Raw genomic sequence first — 19919 nt, forward strand, 5'->3', positions numbered from 1 at the left:
CAAATAGATCCCCCCCATCCCCCCGATCCTCCAGCCCTGCCCAGAAGAATCGCTATACTTACCTTTCCTGCAGGGTGCTCGGCAGTCTGCAGGTGTCGTGTCTTCTTACCAGCATGCATTGGGCGGGACCTGACGTCACACACAGCGTCAGCCAGCGGGCTAAAGCTGTGTGCACGCCAGGCCCTGGCCACTCCAGTACAGCACGGTGGGGACTGCGTAGTCGGGAGCCGGAGCCACGGAGCGGTGAGAAGCTTCTTCAATTCACTACCGCTCTGTGGTCATATCGCAGTCCGGCGATATATGCGATATGGACAAAATCTGAATCGTTGCACAGATTCATATCGTGCATATGGCATATATTGCCCTCCCCTAGTGCAGGAGGTGTGCTCTGAACAAAATCAGTCTCCTTTTCCCACCGGCAGCTGACAAAATAACTATTTTTTTACTTCCTCTGCAGAAAGAATCTTCTCAACTATACTGCCTTGCTCCTGCTCCTTTCCAAAGAAGCAGGGCAGAAAGTTATTCCTATTGGCCGTTCTGCCAATAGAAATAGCTTCATTGGGGGAATTAAAGAGCGCATTAAAGGCTATGGACACCTTTGGGAGTATTTTTTATTATTATTATAGCATTGTACTTATTTTGGGCTATTTACCCAGTTGGTTTTTATTCAAAGTGTTTTAGGCTAGTTTCACATCTCCAGCCACGTAGATCCGACCACCAATGCCAGGAATCGGCCAGACGTAAACCACAGCGTGCAGCAGTGTGTGTCCGTCCAATTCTGCCCATTTTTGCATTCTCTGCTGGAACATCCTGCCAGAATTCATGCCGCAGATGCGAAACTAGCCTAACCATTTATCTTCCACAATCTTCGGGCTCCACTGCCTGTGCAGTCAGCTCTTTCTCCTGTTCACTGAAATTCATCTGTCGCCTCGATCTGTAGTCCTTATCTCTACTCTGCTGACAGCTCAAACACGTTTTTAACTTGAAGTCTTATCACACTGATCATAATTCTGCTTCACTAAGGAAAAACATTAAACCGTCAGTGCAGCTCTCTATTGGATTTCAGTGGAAAGTGCACAGAACAGTCCACAGAGTAAATAATACATGTAGAAGACAAACGGTGGGAATTTTTTCATAAACCCCAATTGGAAAAATGCTTTTTAACCCAAAGTAAGCACAATTAAATACAAAAGATATGTCCCAAACGTGTTCATAGCCTTTAATGAAGAATTACAATGAGAATTTCCAGTTTTCACTATTCAATACAGCACATAATAAATACAGGGTGGGGACAAGGGGCAGATTTAGTAGGTGGTCCCCTATGAAGCCATTGAGGGAAGGGGCCGTCATTTACAAATTTAAAAAAGACCTAAGCAGTGCTCAAGTTTTTTTTCTTCAACCAAACGGACTGCTGGGGGAGGAGATGGGGATGGAGGGAATTCAGAAGCATGTATTATAAATAAGGACACTAGGCACTGGTGGAAAACGATTATGCTTTATTACAGGTAGACTTTCTATGGAAAAGTTTACGATGTAGAACTGAAACCCAGTAAATAAATGATAAAAAATATACAAAAATCAACACACATTTTTTCTGTACAGATTTTAACAGAAGTGGACCAAGACAGCCAAGACCAAGGTGACCTCTATGCAAGAATAGTATATAGGCCTTAATCTCCTATAGTTCACCATAGAGCACCCCTCTTATAGCAACATATATTCTGTAGCAAGGAGTATTTACGATAACAGTTCTACAGGGTGGCCTATGAAAAAGTAGCCGGCCTCCAATATCTCCAAATCAAACTGCCTAATAGTAAATCTGTCTTAGTTGTCCATTGCAACCAATCAGAGCTCAGCTTTCATTTTTTTCAGAGCCCTGTAGGAACTGAAAGCTGAGATCTGATTGGCTGCTAGGGGCAACTAAGACATTTATTATTCAGTTTGATATAAGTGGCCTATTGTGTCAGAAAGATAGTGTTCTCCCTGGAACAGTGCATAGTGATTGTAGAAGGCTATGTGCGAAGCAGATTGATTAAAGAAAAAAAGCAAGAGACCTTTGCAGACAAGCACCCAGGAACAAAACCACCAGCTAACCGTTGTACTCAGAGTCTGGTTTGGATTAGACATCAAACTGGCTCTGTTGAAAACTTGAGAAACTGAGGCCTCCATCAATCAGGACGGCAGAAGTTGTGCATGAAATTCAGCAGCGGATTGCAAGTAGCCCCCAAAAATCAACTGGAAGACTGTCTCAGCAAGGTGATGTATCATGAACGTCATGTCAGCGAGTGCTGCCATCCCTGAACCTGAAACCGTGCCGAATAACGTGTGCGCAGTACCTGGAAGAGTCTGACAAAGATAAACGTGTAAATTACTGGACTTGGTGCTGACTGCTGTACTTATTGATGGATGAAGCTTGGTTTCATTTATCAGGTCATGTAAGTTCCCAGAATACGAGGTACCGATCTGCTAAAAATTCAAATTTGGCTTAGGAAACACGACTTCACAACCAGAAAATTGGCGTTTCGATGTCAGTGCCAAGAACACGAAGAGAGGGCCCAACTTTCTTCAAATCAACTGTGAATACCGCAATTTACCTGGACATCTCTGAACAGTTTTACAACCAAGTAACACCTGAAGAAAAAATGTCCTGCTTTCTGCAACAAGATGGGGCAACATGCCGCACCTCACAGGACTCACTGGCACCGGTTCATGAACTGTTTACGGAGGAGCGAACGGTGAGCAAGGGGTTATGGCCACCAACTTCCCCAGACTTGTCCACATGCGATTTTTATCTGTGGGGAAATTTAAACCAGAAAGTGTCCGCTAACAACCCACAACCCCTTGAGGAACTGAAGGAAAACATCACAAACACTATCCGCAGCATCACTGCTGAAGGCAGTATCAGCCAACATAATTCTATTTGCCACAGATGTGAATGGGGACCACTTTCATCATCTTTTGTGGCTTGTGGGTAATAAAAAAATAAAAAAAATCCACTTGCTCGTTCATCTTGTCATACTATCACTGGAGGCGGGCTATTTTTTCGTGGGCCACCCTGTAGAAAACATTCTCCTAGACTTGACTCCTTTCTAGGACGTCAAGTGTGGAAAAATACACCCGCTTTGTTTGGCCACAGTTTTTGGTTTGCTGTAACGGTGTGGCTCTATTACTACCCATGTAAATATTCCCTAAGGAGCTGCCCAGTCTATACCAGTTTAGATTCATTAAACAAGGATAATATGGAATTAGAAATGATCGTCAACCTGGACTTCTGCAAGACCTTCTAATAGAGGACACCCACCTTGCTTAGATCAACAGCACTGCTGTTGTCATGGCTTCCACCATTTTTGACTTCTAAAGTAGAGGGGGTAGGTTGTGGAAAGACTGACAGACCTGTGGGACAAGAATACTTAAATTAATAACTCAGACAATTATCGTGAAGACTGAAAATGTATTAAACGGTTGTTCATGCACATTTTTCATGTATTTTCAGTATAGACCAGGGACTACTATTCACAGTCGGCAATGTTTTCTTTCCACCAGCATCTGTCATCTTCAATTAAAATGGCTTCAATCCATTCTGAAGGCAGCAGCCAGATAAGCCTTCATTTTAATAGCTGCCCCAATGTTTTCTCTCCTGCCTGCGTCTTCTAGAATAGCATTTTGGTTCTGAGCATTGCTGCACGTCCTCATCTCTGCTACTGGCATGAACTCTATACTGTACCAATGCACCCAATAATTATTGCCCCTGATCTCCCACCACTGAAATTTCCCCCATGCTGCATCTATACCCTGCAATATTTTGTTTCAGACAATCCGATCAAAGCCTCTTGTACAGAAGTACACGGAACCCCCCGTTGAGATGCGTCAGTGGAGAATAGCCCCAAACATACACTATGCAAATTCAGATTTAAACAAAATTGAACAGAAAACCCTCTACAGCAGGCATGCTCAACCTGCAGACCTCCAGCTGTTGCAAAACTACAACTCCCATCATTCCCTGACAGCCTACAGCTATCATCCTACAGAAGGGCATCGTGGGAGTTGTAGTTTTACAACGGCTGGAGGGCCACAGGTTAAGCATCCCTGCTCTAGAGCATATATCTTTGTATGAAACTGGAGGCATATGGATGGTAAAGTCAGGGGCAGACTGGCCATAGACGTTACAGGGAGATTTCCTGGTGGGCCAATACCCAGGGGCTCACCCCAGCCCTCCCACCAGCTGATTAAATACTGTAAGAATCTGATGCTCTCAGCATTAATGCTAGGAGCATCAGGTACTTAAGTACTTGGCCGAAAGCCGCCGATGCCCTCCTGAATTCAACTATACCGCTGTCCTCAGAACGGTAATAAAGTTGATTACTGTGGCAGGATTTTGCGCAGGACTGCGGTATTGCTGCCCCCCTCTACAGCATGTGGCCACTTTTAGTTTTTTTTTCCAGAGCCACTAAGTTCACAGTCTGCCCCTGGGTACAGTAGGGTTCCATGAACCCCTATAGGTGTCATAACGGAGGCATGGCAGAGCTGCAGTATTATCACATATAAAAAAAAAAAACTCTATCCCATTTAGGCACTTAACAGCTACTTACTAAAGGGGTATTCCAGCACAAAAAAAAAAAAGTTTCCATAGTCTGCGCATGATCTAAAAAAAAAACAGAACTCATACTAACCGATCCCCAGCCGCTGCTGTTCAGACAGTGCTAGGGTCCCCACTGTGCTTCACTTCCTGCTCCTGTACTGACACAGCAGGAAATGGCTGTGAATGCAGCTCAGCAACGGTGACCCGCCTCAGCCAGCGATTGGCTGAGAGGCAATGCCAGCCATTTCCTGCTGTGTCTATACAAAAGAGGAGAGTGGACCCCAGCACTGTTACACCATCTTAAGGCAGCAGTGGGGCGATTGGTGAAGTGATTATAATAAGTTGTTTTTTTACAGGATGTGAAGCCTCTGGGAACACCTTTTTTTTTTTTTTAACTCTTTTTATTAATAGAAGAGAAATAAAGTCGAAATCATACATTCCTGTTACATGTCATAATACAAACAGATATAAAGAATCTTTTTTGTCCAATTACTTCAATCACCCACTGCTCTGTTTGGCTGGCTTTACATTGTATAATACATTCAGGTGGCCCCATTAAACCGACGGAGCCATGGATCCTCGAGCCATTGATAAAGAATGCCGCAGTCTCGAGGTTGAGTACATCGTGTGGGGTGACCCACACCACAGGCCCCAAACCTTGTTACATTTTTGAGGTTTATTGCGGAGTTTGAACACCAACACTATATATGGTAGAATCTGATTTATCTGTAATTTCCACATGGACAAGTTCGGTGTATTGGGGTTGTACCATCTGAAAGCAATACATTTATGTGCCATAAATAACGACTCCCTCAAAAATGTTGTCATGTAATGATCAATATTCCCAGCAAGCAAACCTCGGGGGTGCAGGAAACCTGAACCGGCAGCAAGTTAGAGAGAAAAGCAGTCACGTCCACCCAGAATGTAGCAATCGGGCTGCATCTCCACATGTGCCAGAAGTCCGCCTCCAGTTCCCCACACCGTGGACATGCTGTGTGTTATAGGAAATATGGCTTTCAGCCAGAACCTCAGCCCGATGACCACACAAATATGCCTAATAATTGGACCCAGTGGTATTCACCCATTCAGTGATATCAGTATGGCCAGTGGCATTGTGTCCCTTGTTAGCATATCTAAGGCAGGAAGGGCACATTGTAAAAGTAGTTGAACAACATTCTCTTGACCAAGAGATGGGGGAAGATATTTGGGTGATTACAGGGTGGAGTCTATGCTGGGGGACTGGGACACAGGAACATATAGGTGAAACTTGGGAGTCGGGCTCTCTCGTCTCTTCCTGGACCCCCTTGGATCAACAGCACTTCAGGAGCAAGCTAAGTTATATGTGTGCTTATGTGGGTATGTATATACGTTTAATATCCCAGTAGACTTTATCTGTGTACATATAGATATTTGTGTGCAATTGTATTACCAGTAGATTATATATGCTGTTTATGCATGAGTCTCTATATGTACATGTACTAATGGTCAGGTACTGGATGTGAGTTGGTTAGAAGAGTAGATCCAGTAGACTGTATATTAGTGGACTCTGGATATACTGTATATACATACACATTATTAGCCACATTTGCTTAGCATCCAGGGTGGGCAGGAACTGAGGTGGCTGTGTGTGGTGGTGTCCTCTCTGTATTGTGTTATCTGTATCTCTATGTATATTGTCTATTGCTTTGTCATCTCTATGTTATCAGTAAACTATTTTTATATATAAGTATCTGCGAGGGTTGTATGTTACTCCTGGGGTAGAGGTGTAATAATACACAGAATAATCGGGTTATATGAGAAACAAGCACAACAGTCTAGGAATAGAATAGAAGGGACGGAAAACGGAGATAGACATAAATTTCCAATAAGCAAAATTCCCTTCATCATTGTGGATGATGCTCTACCCATTCTATATAACCTAGTTGGTGTGAGATATGTTTGATGGATGATGTATAGTTGGTAGGGTTGTTTCGATACCAAAATTTTGATTCGGTTTTGATACCATAAAAAAGTATTGCGATACTCGATACCATTTGATACCACGCAAAAATAAATAAAAATGCCCAAAAAAGCCTCGTGCATTCCACATTTTATGGAATGTCTGGCCCATAATCGAACAGTCCTATCCTATTTTTTTGGGGGGACAAGGTGACAAAAAAAAAAGGCAAATCGCGCAGCTTTTATTTTATTTTTCTTTTACGGCGTTCACCGCATAGGAGATATTAGTTTGGACTTTTTGGATGCGGCGATATGTAATATTTTATTTATTTATTGTTTATATATTTCATATGTAAAATTGGGAAAGGGGGTGATTTATACGTAATATTTTGGTGTGTTTTTTTTTTACAGTTTATTTAAAAACTATTTTCCCCCCTTAGGGGCTGGGATTTTTTAATCCCTTGTCCTATTCACCCTAATAGAGCTCTATGAGGGTGAATAGGATCTCACACTCTCCCTGCTGCCCTGTGCATAGTACACACAGCAACAGGGAGATTACCATGGTGACAGCCAGGGCTTCAGTAGCCTCCTGGCTGCCATGGTAACCGATCAGAGCCCCAGGATTACACTGCTGGGGCTCCGATCAGAAACTGCCACTGCCACCAATGAGAGGAGGTGAGGGGACTCTGCGGCCACTGCCACCAATGATTTTAATACTGGGGGGGGGGGGGGGGGGTGGAGGGCGCACTGCGCCACCAATGTTTTTAACACTGGGCCACTGATGATAATTAACGTTTAATATACAAACACAGCCGGCGGCAGAAACACATTGCCGGCACCCGACCTCTGACAGGGAGCTGCGATCAGCGGCAGTTAACTTGCCGCGGATCGCAGCGCCCTGTCAGAGGCAGGTTGCCGGCAATGTGTTTCTGCAACATTAGTTATCATTGGTGGAGCAGTGGTCATAGCCCCTCCCCTCCTCCACGTTCTCAACGGAGGCAGCGGCAGCAGCAGCACAGGGGGGAGGCCCAGCAGCTGTTCCATCCCTTTTCTACACTGTCTATACTGTCACTGTATATAATTTCATTGTGCAATACTGTTGAGGGGGCCCTGACAAAATCTTGGATGGGCCCCTTCTGAGTCAGGGCCCCAAAGCAGCCACTTCCCCTGCTTCCCCTATAGCTACACCCTTGCTGCTGGTGATACTTGTAAATGTGATTCTAATAAATCTGTTATGGATTCTTCTGCAAGTGTGGGTATCAGTCTTTTCCATTTGTCTATTACCCTGAGGGGATTAGCACTGACCTTTGCTTGTACTAAATGTGAGTAGATTACTGATACTATTCCTCTGGGTCCCTGGGTTTTGACGATTCCTATGAGTGGGTACTTAGAAATAGTGGTGTTGGTGTTCGGGAATTTACTCTGTATGGCGGATCTGAGTTATAGGTATGAAAAGGAGTACGGGGGATGTTGTATTTCTGAGATAGTGCTTCGAACGTCATTAACACTCCCTGGTCATATATATCTCCAAGGGTTTTGACCTCTGCCGACTGCCATCTGTTTGCCCCCATAACCACCTGCATATGCAGCAACAATTGATTAGCCCACAGAGGTACAGTACAGACCAAAAGTTTGGACACACCTTCTCATTCAAAGAGTTTTCTTTATTTTCATGACTATGAAGGCATCAAAACTATGAATTAACACATGTGGAATTATATACATAACAAACAAGTGTGAAACAACTGAAAAAATTTCATATTCTAGTTTCTTCAAAGTAGCCACCTTTTGCTTTGATTACTGCTTTGCACACTCTTGGCATTCTCTTGATGAGCTTCAAGAGGTAGTCCCCTGAAATGGTTTTCACTTCACAGGTGTGCCCTCTCAGGTTTAATAAGTGGGATTTCTTGCTTTATAAATGGGGTTGGGACCATCAGTTGCGTTGAGGAGAAGGCAGGTGGATACACAGCTGATAGTCCTACTGAATAGACTGTTAGAATTTGTATTATCACAAGAAAAAAGCAGCTAAGTAAAGAAAAACGAGTGGCCATCATTACTTTAAGAAATGAAGGTCAGTCAGTCAGCCGAAAAATTGGGAAAACTTTGAAAGTAAGGGCTATTTGACCATGAAGGAAAGTGATGGGGTGCTGCACCAGATGACCTGGCCTCCACAGTCACCGGACCTGAACCCAATCGAGATGGTTTGGGGTGAGCTGGACCGCAGAGTGAAGGCAAAAGGGCCAACAAGTGCTAAGCATCTCTGGGAACTCCTTCAAGACTGTTGGAAGACCATTTCAGGGGACTACCTCTTGAAGCTCATCAAGAGAATGCCAAGAGTGTGCAAAGCAGTAATCAAAGCAAAAGGTGGCTACTTTGAAGAACCTAGAATATGACATATTTTCAGTTGTTTCACACTAGTTTGTTATGTATATAATTCCACATGTGTTAATTCATAGTTTTGATGCCTTCATAGTCATGAAAATAAAGAAAACTATTTGAATGAGAAGGTGTGTCCAAACTTTTGGTCTGTACTGTATATCGGACACTACTTCCGTAAATTGGGTCAAATGATTTAGCCTCTTTCCAGACCGTCTGTGCCAATTTATGCAGCGGCTTCTGGAATTTAGGGGGCATTTCCAAGACTGACCATAACGTGTAGCAGTTTAGGTAGCGTTTAAAAAAGTACTCCGAGGTGGGTAGATCTTCAGATGTATACCATGTATTGATGAGCCTCAGCTGGCCTGCCAGGTAATAAATATAGTAGTCCGGTAAAGCCATACCTCCCTCTGGTTTTGGGCGGTTTAGTGCGTCCAGGCTTAGTTTAGCGCGGGATCTGCCCCATATAAAAACTCTGGTCAAGGAATCTATATCTCTAAACACTGATTTGGGTATGTGCACCTCTGAGTGTTGAAGGGCATACAGAGCCTTGGGAAGAATAATCATTTTAACTAAGTTAAAGGGCTTCTGTCACCCCCCTAAAGTCATATTTTTTTTTTTTGGCTCCTTAAAATCCTTATGCTGCGATTTATCAATATACTCATTTTCGTTCAGTAGTTTCTTCAAAAAACTGACTTTTATAATATGTAAATTACCTCTCTACCAGCAAGTAGGGCGGCTACCTGCTGCTAGCAGCCGCATCCTCCTTTCATAATGACGCCCCCTCCTCATGTTGATTGACAGGGCCAGCGAACGCGCTCGTCCTCTGGCTGGCCCTGTCTGCGTTCAAAATCTCGCGCCTGCGCCGTACCGGTCTTCAGTCGGCGCAGGCGCACTGAGAGGAGGACGCTCGCTCGGCCGCTCCTTCCTCAATGTGCCTGCGCCGATGACGTCACATCTACACCCGGCGCAGGCGCACTGAGAAAGGAGCAGCCGAGCGAGCGTCCTCCTATCAGTGCGCCTGTGCCGACTAAAGACCGGTACGGCGAAAGCGCGAGATTTAAAACGCAGACAGGGCCAGCCAGAGGACGAGCGCGTTCGCAGGCCCTGTCAATCAACATGAGGAGGGGGCGTCATTATGAAAGGAGAATGCAGCTGCTAGCAGCAGGTAGCCGCCCTACTTGCTGGTAGACAGGTAATTTACATATTATAAAAGTCAGTTTTTAGAAGAAACTACTGAACGAAAATAAGTAAGAGCATGACGTCTTCTATTTCGGTGATGTCATCGGCGCAGGCGCACTGAGGGAGTGCTGAGGAGGCGAGCCTCCTCATCTCAGAGCGCCTGCGCAGAATGAACACAGGCGCGCGATTTTTGAAATGCCGACAGGGCTGGCTGGAGGAGGAGATCCCGGCTGGCCCTGTCAATCAACACGACGAGGGGGCGGTTTTCTGCAGCTGCTACCAGCAAGTAGCCGCCCTACTTGCTGGTAGAGACCTAATTTACATATTATAAAAGTTCGTTTTTAGAAGAAACTGCTGAATCAAAGTAAGTAACACCATTATATTTTCATATATCGCAGGATAAGTAACTTAACTAGCCCAAAAAAAAAATAATTACTTTAGTGGGGTGACAGAAGCCCTTTAAGGAGCCAAAAAAAAAAAAAATGACTTTAGGGGGGTGACAGAAGCCCTTTAATACGTCCTGCTACTGAAATTAACAATGCCTTCCAGCTTTGGAGCTTGCTCCTTTTATGATCAGTTAAGGGATAAATGTTAAGTGACAGGGCCTGGGAGTATCTTTTAGTGATGTTTACTCCGAGATACTTGAATGTATCTACCACCTTTAGTCGTGCCACATGGGAGGGACCCGTCCAGTCTGCCCTGCCCAAAGGCATGTAAACGGATTTCTCCCAGTTGATTCGTAGGCCCGAGAACTCCCCAAATTCATCTATCAAAGCCACTGCACCACTAAGGGATGTGTCAGGTGATGATAAATATAAAATGATATCATCAGCATATAGTCCTATACGGACTTCTCTCTCTGCCATGGTCAATCCAGTTATGTTGTTGCTGCTTCTCACTCTAATTGCCAGTATCTCAACCGCTAGGGCAAACAAGAGCGGCGACAGGAGGCAGCCTTGTCTCGTTCCCCTGTAAAGACGGAAGCTTTCTGATAATTCCCCATTTATCAATAGCCTGCTTACCGGGCTGCTGTACAGGATAGCAATCCATCTGAGGAACTGTGGACCAAACCCAAATCCTCTCAGGCAGTTAATCAAATAAGCCCTCTCTATAGAATCAAATGCCTTGGCTGTGTCTAATGAGGCTAGGGCCCAATCTGCACTCAGAGAATATCCCACCTGCGTAACTACCTGAACCCGTCTAATGGACTTCCCTGGCATAAATCCTGTCTGGTCCTGGTGAACCAATGGCAGAATTACCTGACGAGTAGCCAGAATTCTGGTCAGGATTTTGTAGTCTACATTTAGCAATGCTATGGGTCTATAGGAACTACATTCTAGTGGATCTTTATCAGGTTTGAGTAAAAGTATAATAGTGGCTTTAATAAATGATTCCGGCAGGCGTCACAATTCCAAGGCCAAGTGGAGGGTGGATAACAATTGAGGGGCTAATACCTCCGCATATTTGGCATATACTTCTTTGGGGAGCCCATCTGGGCCAGGAGATTTCCCGTTGTAAAGGTCTGAAATAGTTTGTGTTATTTCTTCCAGGCTAATTGGTAGATACAATTCAGCTCTTTGGGTTATAGTAAGTTTGGGTAGGGATATGTCCTCTAAATATGTGGCTCTCTCTCTTTCAGATGCTGTTATGCTAGATCTATATAAATCTTGGTAAAAGTGTGTAAAAGTGTGGAGAATTGCTTCTTGGGGCGTGCAGAATTCTTGTCCTGAATAGTTCCTGACTGCTAAAATTGTTGAAGAGGGTGAATTATGGTGGATTAATTAAGCCAGTATATTAGCTGATTGATTACTGTCTGTTTCATAAAAAAGTATTGCTAGGTATTGTCTGCCTGGTTAGAGCCAAGCATTCCTGTTAGTATCCGTCGGGTGATGGATATATTGCTGCTCAAGTGCAGTACACTGAGATTCCAGCATCATCTCCGAGAGTTTAGTATCTTTTTTTTATATAGGATATACTGGAGTGTAGGGACCTGTGAAGAAACGCCTTTAAGGTATCCCACACCAGGGCTAGATTAGGCTCATCTGCATGTATTTCCAAGAACTCTTTTAGCTGATAAGAAGTCCCATCTGCTGAACCCAGAAGATTTGGAACACCTTTTTTAGCTGGAATATCCCATTAATAAGCAATCCATACATTATGTATTTGTGACATGGTGACATCTTTCCAGACATACATGATCTGTGTATAATTCTTATAATAATTAGCTGGTAACAGAGATACTTACTATTTTTGTCTAATAAATGAGGCTCTGACTGCTTCTTACCAACTTCTGCGAAAGAGCGCACCATTGGAATGAGATTGTTACGTTTCTTCTCAATTTGATGGTGATGTTTTTTCAAAAGTGCTTCCTTTACTTTTACCCGAATATTATCTCCTAATTCCCCAGAAGAATCGTGATGATCCAAGATCATATCTGAAATTGTGAATGATAAAAAAATATATATATCTTGTGACTGGATTTTAAAAAACACTTCATAATATTTCTAACACAGATCTGAACATGCTTTTGGAATGATATTCTACCAGTCATTTACTTTACTAGGCAGATAGTGAAGGACTCTTAGGACTCATTCATATGTCCGTATTAATGCTCTGTTTTGTACAGAGTCGTAATAGGGCTGTCATAGAGCTAACCCTAAGGGCGTTATCCTGGCAGTCCCCTAGTATTTACCCTTTAACCCTTGTACAGGCATTTGGACTTTAGTGCAGGGACACCACCAGGCTGCTACCTCCTGGAGTAGTCTCAGTTTGATTGACAGCTGACTCACAGGAGTCAGAGACACCATTGTGGGTTACCTAGGAGTCAGGAAAAACCATAGTCAGGGACAGGCAAAGGTCAGGGCAGGCAGAGTATGTGCTTAACGGTAAACAGTGTGAGGTCAGGGCAAGCAGGGGAAGGTCAGGCATAGGTCAGGTCAGGTGGCAGTAAACAGGCAGAGGTAGATACACAGGCAGACAACAGAAATACACATCTCTGCAGGAACTAGTAAGCTTCAGAACCTATTATTCAAGTATCCCAGACTACTGGAATACTTGAATAATAGCTTCCAATACATGCTCTGGCCCTTTAGGCTAGGGATACACGGCGAGATGTGTCGCGCAACATTTTTTATAATGATAGTCCATGGTGTTGCACTGCGACATGCTGCGATTGCAACACGACAGTCGCAAAAAATCCACCCAAGTTGGATTTCTGTGCGACTGTCGCGCCACAGCCTGTTCATGTTGCATGTCGCTATGTGACACCACTGACTGTCATTACAAAAATTTTTATGCAGCATGAATGTCACATGACATGTCGCAGAGTAGTTGTTCCCTTTTTGTCACGCGACACATGTTGCAGTGTAGCCCTAGCCTTAGGGTTCAAAGTAGAAGGCGGTTTAAAGGCAAAGGAGGATATGCCTTGCCCGCAAGCAGGCCGCAGTCTATATTGTGGGACAGAACAGACCTGGCAGCCGGACCGGCCAGAAAAAGGGCAGTGGGAGGCGAGTCAGGCCAGCGGGGCGAGGTAAGCAGGGCAGCGGTGGCTCGCAGCCACCTCTGTAACAAGCAGGATACACCATCCCTATATAAGGTTGGAAACCCCTTTAATCATGCGGCCATGATTAATCCTTGGGACAGCTCCATGTGCCATTCATGGCTATAATTTCTGCTGCTGTTAAAAAGTAAAATTGCTCAGTCACAGCAACCAACAGAGTATTTCCTCTCAACGTCTTTTGCCCTGGACTGTTAAAACAAAATGCTAATTCACTGCTGTGGTTTAATGCACAATTGCTTCTAAATCACAGAATGAGTCTCCTATATTGACTCCGAATTCCCTAATAGTTGAAAACAGATTTTCTAAACCAGACAACCCTTCTATGGCGGCCTTTCTATTGCATCAGCGTCAAAATCTCTTAGAAAATACAGCAAAAAAAAAAAAAAAAGCAGCAAATGATGAATTCTAAATATCAGTTACAATGGCGTCTCAAACCACACCGGTAAGATCAATGTAGTTTTTGTGCATATTGTAAGTCCTACAATATATATGGAAGAAATGTGTCAGATATAGTAGGCATAAATAAGTGACATAGGAAGGGAGTTTTTTTTTTCTCTTCTTCTCCCCTGAATTTATAATACCCAGACCTCCCATTCCTGCAACTATCATTGCCCTGGTAAATTGCCTTTATCTCTGATATTTATACATTCCATCACTGGGCCCTTCCATTGGATGTTATACGCTCAGTGGTAGTTGGGCTATATCGTTGCCTTTGCATTCTTGTATTCGCCTTGATTTGTAGAGCGCATTTTATCATAATTAAATTAAAATTTTATTTTTAAGGGTATAAGGAGCAGTCTGTGTAAAATCGGCAAGGACATGGGAAGTATAATGTGAGAGGGATGGTGGACCATAGATGTGATCTGCTTGAAGAGGAATGAGGTGCAGTCTATGAGTGTGGGAACCAAAATCAACAGTCTGTATGAGAGCAGGGAACCATGTGGAGTGGTTATTGAAAGATGGGGGACCATATTGAGCAGTGTGTGTGTGTGTGTGTGTGTGAAGGGGAACCATAAAAAGTGGTCATTGTAAAAGGGGGAACCATGGAGAGCATTCATTGTAAGGGGGGGGGGCATATGGAGCAATGTGTGTAAAAGGGAGAAGCATGGAGAGCAGTCATTGTAAGGGGGAGACCATATGAAGCAGTGTGTGAGAGAGGGAAACATGGAGAGGGGTCATTGTAAGAGGGGAGGACCATATAAAGCAGTGAATGTATGAGGGGGAACCATAGAGAGCGGTCATTGTAAGGGGGGGGGGGGGCATAAAGCACAGTGTGCATAAGAGGGGGAACCAGGCAGACTGTAAGAGTGGGGGGAACATATGGAGCAGTGTGTGTGAGAGATGGAACCGTGGAGAGGGGTCACCATATGGAGAAGTGTGGTGAGAGAGGAATATCTGTCTATTCTAGTCTCAGCCTTCTTGCTATAGGGACAATGCTGGAACCTGGAGCTGTGAAGTAACCTACTGACCACAGGTATACTACATTAACCTTTTATTTTTTGCCCTAGACTACCAGAATTCATATTTCAACCCCTTGACTAGCCATAGACCACAAGGAATGCAGACATTAATTCTTTCTCTGCTCTGAACTCCAAGGGTATTACCACTAACTACCCTAGTAAATTATGGCAAATCATTTGGCACTATACACCAACATTTACTCGCTGCTGTTTTCGATCATCCAATTTACAAGGAAAAGTGCCATGTCCCCGATTTCCCCACTCACTAGGTACAAAGGCTTCGAGGTAACATTGGCTGAAGCCATACCAGGCCCTTACCTAAATCCAACTCTGCAGAAGACATCTTCCACTGGCTAAATCTTATACGGTACACAAGTGTCTAGACTCCATAAGACTGCCTGAAGAGACCAGCATTTTTAATATCTTACTGTGGAAACAACAGAACTGACATATAACATACATCATAGTAATCTCACTACAGATTGTGTCTAACGTGCATTTAGAGAAAGTAATATTGTCTTATTTAATGACATGACACACAACGGCTTCAGCTATTCCATAATTGTCTCCTGTCTACTACTCACATGGAGCTTGTCCAGCCCTCCAGGGTTATCCTGGGTAGTCTTGTGTTTACTTAGCTAATTGCAGCAAACAAGTGATTTTCTGTTCCTTATTTAAAGGGGTTGTCCGGGTTCAGAGCTGAACCTGGACAAACCTCTATTTTCACCCAGGCAGCCCCCCTGACTTGAGCATCGGAGCAGTTCATGCTCCGATGCTCTTCTTGGCGCAGGTCAAAGGCTCTTTTGTTTACAATAACACACTGCCGAGAGGAGGCTTCCACATGGCAGTGTGTTCGGTGACGTCACCAGCTCTGATGCGCAGGCTTTAGCGCTGCCCTAGCCCGCTCATCAGTACCACCGACGTCACCGGGCTCCCTAAGCAGCCGGGAGAAGAGGCTTCAGCACTCCTGCAAGGGACCCGGTAAGTCACGGAGTCTAAGAAAACTTCACTTCCGGCTAAGAATTTCGTAAAAGATAACGGGGCTTCAGAAACATGTGGAAAAGGTAGGACATGGATGTATGTTATATGTATGTCTGTCTTGTACTAATGGAACAAAGTCCTCAATCCTGGACAACCCCTTTAAAGTCATCTCAAACTCGCCCTGAGAAAAAAGACTGTGGTTGTACATTGCACCAAATATCAATACAACAGCATTATCAGACTTCAGTGTTTAATGGCTACAGAGCCAATGAAATGTCAAACAAAACTGCATATGTCTGTCATTGCTGGCGCCACCTAACCAACCTATAAAACTGAAATTCTTCTCTCATTGCTCAGTATAGAAACACACTAACAGTAAATATAATGACACATATGTCCCTGACAGTAAAGTAAGAGAAATACTATAAATACAGGTGCATCTCAATAAATTAGAATATCATTGAAAAGTATACAGTATACAGAAGATAGCTACCATGTCCGAAATATCATCAACAAACACTGGCCCATTTTGAAACATGGTCTCAGTGAGGTTGATGAATTTAGGAATGCACCCTTGATGTCTTATAGGCGACCCAGGAATTTGAAGGACAAATTGGTCCATGCTGATGTAGGCCCAATGAAAAAAGTGGGACAAACCTTCTTAAAATTTCCTAGGAAGGGATGTTTCCCATGTTTGAATTGCATCAATTGTAAACAGATACAGAAGGGAGGAGGTTTTATACATCCAAAAACTAAGGCTACATACAAAATTAATCATTATTTGACATGTGATTCGTCGTTTGTGATATACGTGTTGTGGTGCCCGTGCTCATTATTGTATGTAGGAGAAACTACACTTGATTTCAAGACATGTTTTAATTACCATCGCTACACCATCCATAAAAAGCGGATGGATTTACCAGTGTCAAAGCATTGTACAGAAATGGGACATGGTGAACGAGACATTCAGTGGATGCTCGTGGACCATGTCCCACTATCACAGAGAGGTGGGAACAGAGTATTATCTTTAAAGAAAAGAGAGATCTTTTGGACCATGAAATTGAATACTTTAAAACCAATGGGATTAAATGTTGAGTTCAGACCTTGGATATGTACTTAGATGGCGCTCTGTCTTGATGTGGTCCCGGATCCTGTTTTGTCTACCTGCTAGTTATATGTGGGGTGCTTGGAAAGAAGATTTTGTTTCTAATGCTTTTCCCTGATTATGATTATTTTTACTTGCAGATTATGTAAATCTGAGCGTTCGGTGGACATAGAAGTGTTTGGGATCCTCGCCACACACGATGATGCTGGACAACTATGGAATTGATACAAGTTGGGATGTGGTGATGGGAACTGATCACCAATGGGAGGTCGCTGGCTGTTTGTTTGGGTCATCTGAGGTTCTGGAATCTAGCCTTGTGTACCTATTGTACTTTTTTGACAGGGGTGAGCTGCAGATGGTCAGTAGATTAACAAAGGGGATGTGGATTTGATACGCTAGAGCCCCGTTTTATGGGAGCTTGATGCGCGTCCATGAATACCCATGATGACAGTGTGTGATGGGGCCGCCAAGCATTTATGTCGCCAGGACTGCTGTATGTGGTGGTTGATCCTCCCTGTCAAGATACTTTTATTCTACTGTATTGGGGGAGGGGGGAGCAGGGCTTGACGCTGCATTTGGGGACAAGTGCAGTGTCGCCTTTGCTACCCTCGGATACAGCTGGTGGGATTTAGCAATCTCTACAGATGTTGATGACCCCGTAGGTAGAGCAATCATATCTGCACCTGATGCCTGTTTAATAATGATAATTGTAATAGAGATGGTGTTTCCATGATCCGGAACTTCAGATGACGTTTAGACTTTGGGAAGAACGTGAATACCAGAGTGAAACGGCCAGATAGAGAATCTTTGACCTTTAGATTGCAGGACCTGAGTCACGTGATGGTTGTCGTAGCAACATGTATCAATATGCCTCACGTGACTTAACCACTTCCCGACCGCCTAACACAGGGATACGTCCTGCGGGCGGCCGGGTTATTCCTCCATGACGAATCGGCGCGTCATCTCGCGTAAACCGACATTTCCTGTGAACGCGCGCTCACAGGATCGCAAGGTAAACAAGTTGATCTACAGCCTGCCAACAACGATCATTCGCTGGCAGGCTGTAGATGCGATTTTTTTTAACCCCAAAAAAGTATATTAGACGCTGTTTTGTTAACAGCGTCTGATATACCTGCTACCTGGTCCTCTGGTGGTCCCTTTTGCTTGGATCGACCACCAGAGGACACAGGCAGCTCTGTAAAGTAGCACCAATCACCACACTACACTACACCCACCCCCCTGTCACTTATTAACCCCTTATTAAACCCTGATCACCCGATATAGACTCCCTGATCACCCCCCTGTCATTGATCACCCCCCTGTAAGTCTAAGAATAGGACATGTTCTATATTTTTGCGGAACGGAAGTGCGGACCCGGAAGTGCAGATCCGCAATTTCTTATCCGAGCGGGACAAAGTCTGTCCCCATAGAAATGAATGGGTCCGCAATTCCGTTCCGCAAAATGCGGAACAGAATTGCGGACGTGTGAATGAGGCCTAAGGGTCCCTTATCACCGCCAGTTAGTTAGCCACTTGTTAGGTAGTTAGCGCCCAGCCCACCGCACCGCAGTCCCTGATTAGTCGCTGATTAGCGTCATCGCTGTTGCTAATCAGCACTAGTACTATATAGTATCTATAAGTGATCAAGACTGATCGCAAACAGATCTATATCAGTACATTAGGGTCACCTTAGGCTCTACAAAAAACGCAGTGTTTGCTTGATCAGGCCTGATCTTGTACGCACACTTGCGTTCAGTCCGCCCCACCGCAGTGACAGAAATGTTTTTTTTCTGATCACTGCAAAAACACCGTAAAATCGTTATAAAGATCACTTTTGAGCTTTTTGGATCTTTATTAGCGATCACAGCTTTTTTTTTTTCATCCACATTGATCGATGCGAATGAAGAAATCTGTGCCGTTCATTTTGTGCCATAACATGGTTATAAGGGAAAATAATAGCATTCTGAATACAGGAGGGGTTAAAAAAATAAATAAAATATTTAACTCCACTTGCTCGTGCTGCCGGCATCTCGTCTGTCTCCTTCTTTGCTGAACAGGACCTGTGGTGAGCATTCATTCCAGGAACAGGACCTGTGGTGACGTCACACCGGTCATCACATGATCCATCACCATGGTAAAAGATCATGTGATGGATCATGTGATGACCGGCGTGACGTCACCACAGGTCCTGTTCCTGCAATGAATGCTCACCACAGGTCCTGTTCAGCAAAGAAGGAGACAGACGAGATGCCGGCAGCGCGAGCAAGTGGATTAAGGTGAGTTAAATTTTTTTAATTTTTTTTTTTAACCCCTCCAGCGCTATTTTACTATGCATTCTGTATTCAGAATGCTATTATTTTCCCTTATAACCATGTTATAAGGGAAAATAATAATGATCGGGTCTCCATCCCGATCATCTCTTAGCAACCGTGCGTGAAAATTGCACTGCATCCGCACTTGTTTTCACGCAACCCCATTCACTTCTATGGGGCATGCGGTGCGTGAAATATGCAGAATATAGAGCATGCTGCGATTTTCACGCAACGCACAAGTGATGCGTGAAAATCACCGCTCATGTGAACAGCCCCATAGAAATGAATGGGTCGGTATTCAGTGCGGGTGCAATGCGTTCAACTCAATATATCTCTGTAAATGACACCTTTTTAAAAAAATGTATACAAAGTTGTCAATTTACAGAGATATTTCTCTCACCCAGCATGGGTATATGTAAAAATACACC

The 19919-nt window shown here is 44.0% G+C and overlaps 1 protein-coding gene across 1 annotated transcript in view; it reads right to left on the minus strand.

The window, feature by feature from the left end:
- The window catches only part of LOC120996158 (electroneutral sodium bicarbonate exchanger 1), a 247924-nt gene that overhangs the window by 83158 nt on the left and 144847 nt on the right, over window positions 1-19919 (minus strand). The window contains exons 6-7 of the mRNA XM_040425910.1: window positions 12321-12509; window positions 3302-3393 (exon numbers count right to left, since the gene is read on the minus strand). Of these exons, the coding sequence (XP_040281844.1) occupies window positions 3302-3393; window positions 12321-12509 (281 nt within the window). The remainder of the gene's footprint in view (window positions 1-3301; window positions 3394-12320; window positions 12510-19919) is intronic.

The sequence above is a fragment of the Bufo bufo genome, chromosome 3, assembly GCF_905171765.1.
Source record: "Bufo bufo chromosome 3, aBufBuf1.1, whole genome shotgun sequence".
In the NCBI taxonomy this organism is placed as follows: domain Eukaryota; kingdom Metazoa; phylum Chordata; class Amphibia; order Anura; family Bufonidae; genus Bufo; species Bufo bufo.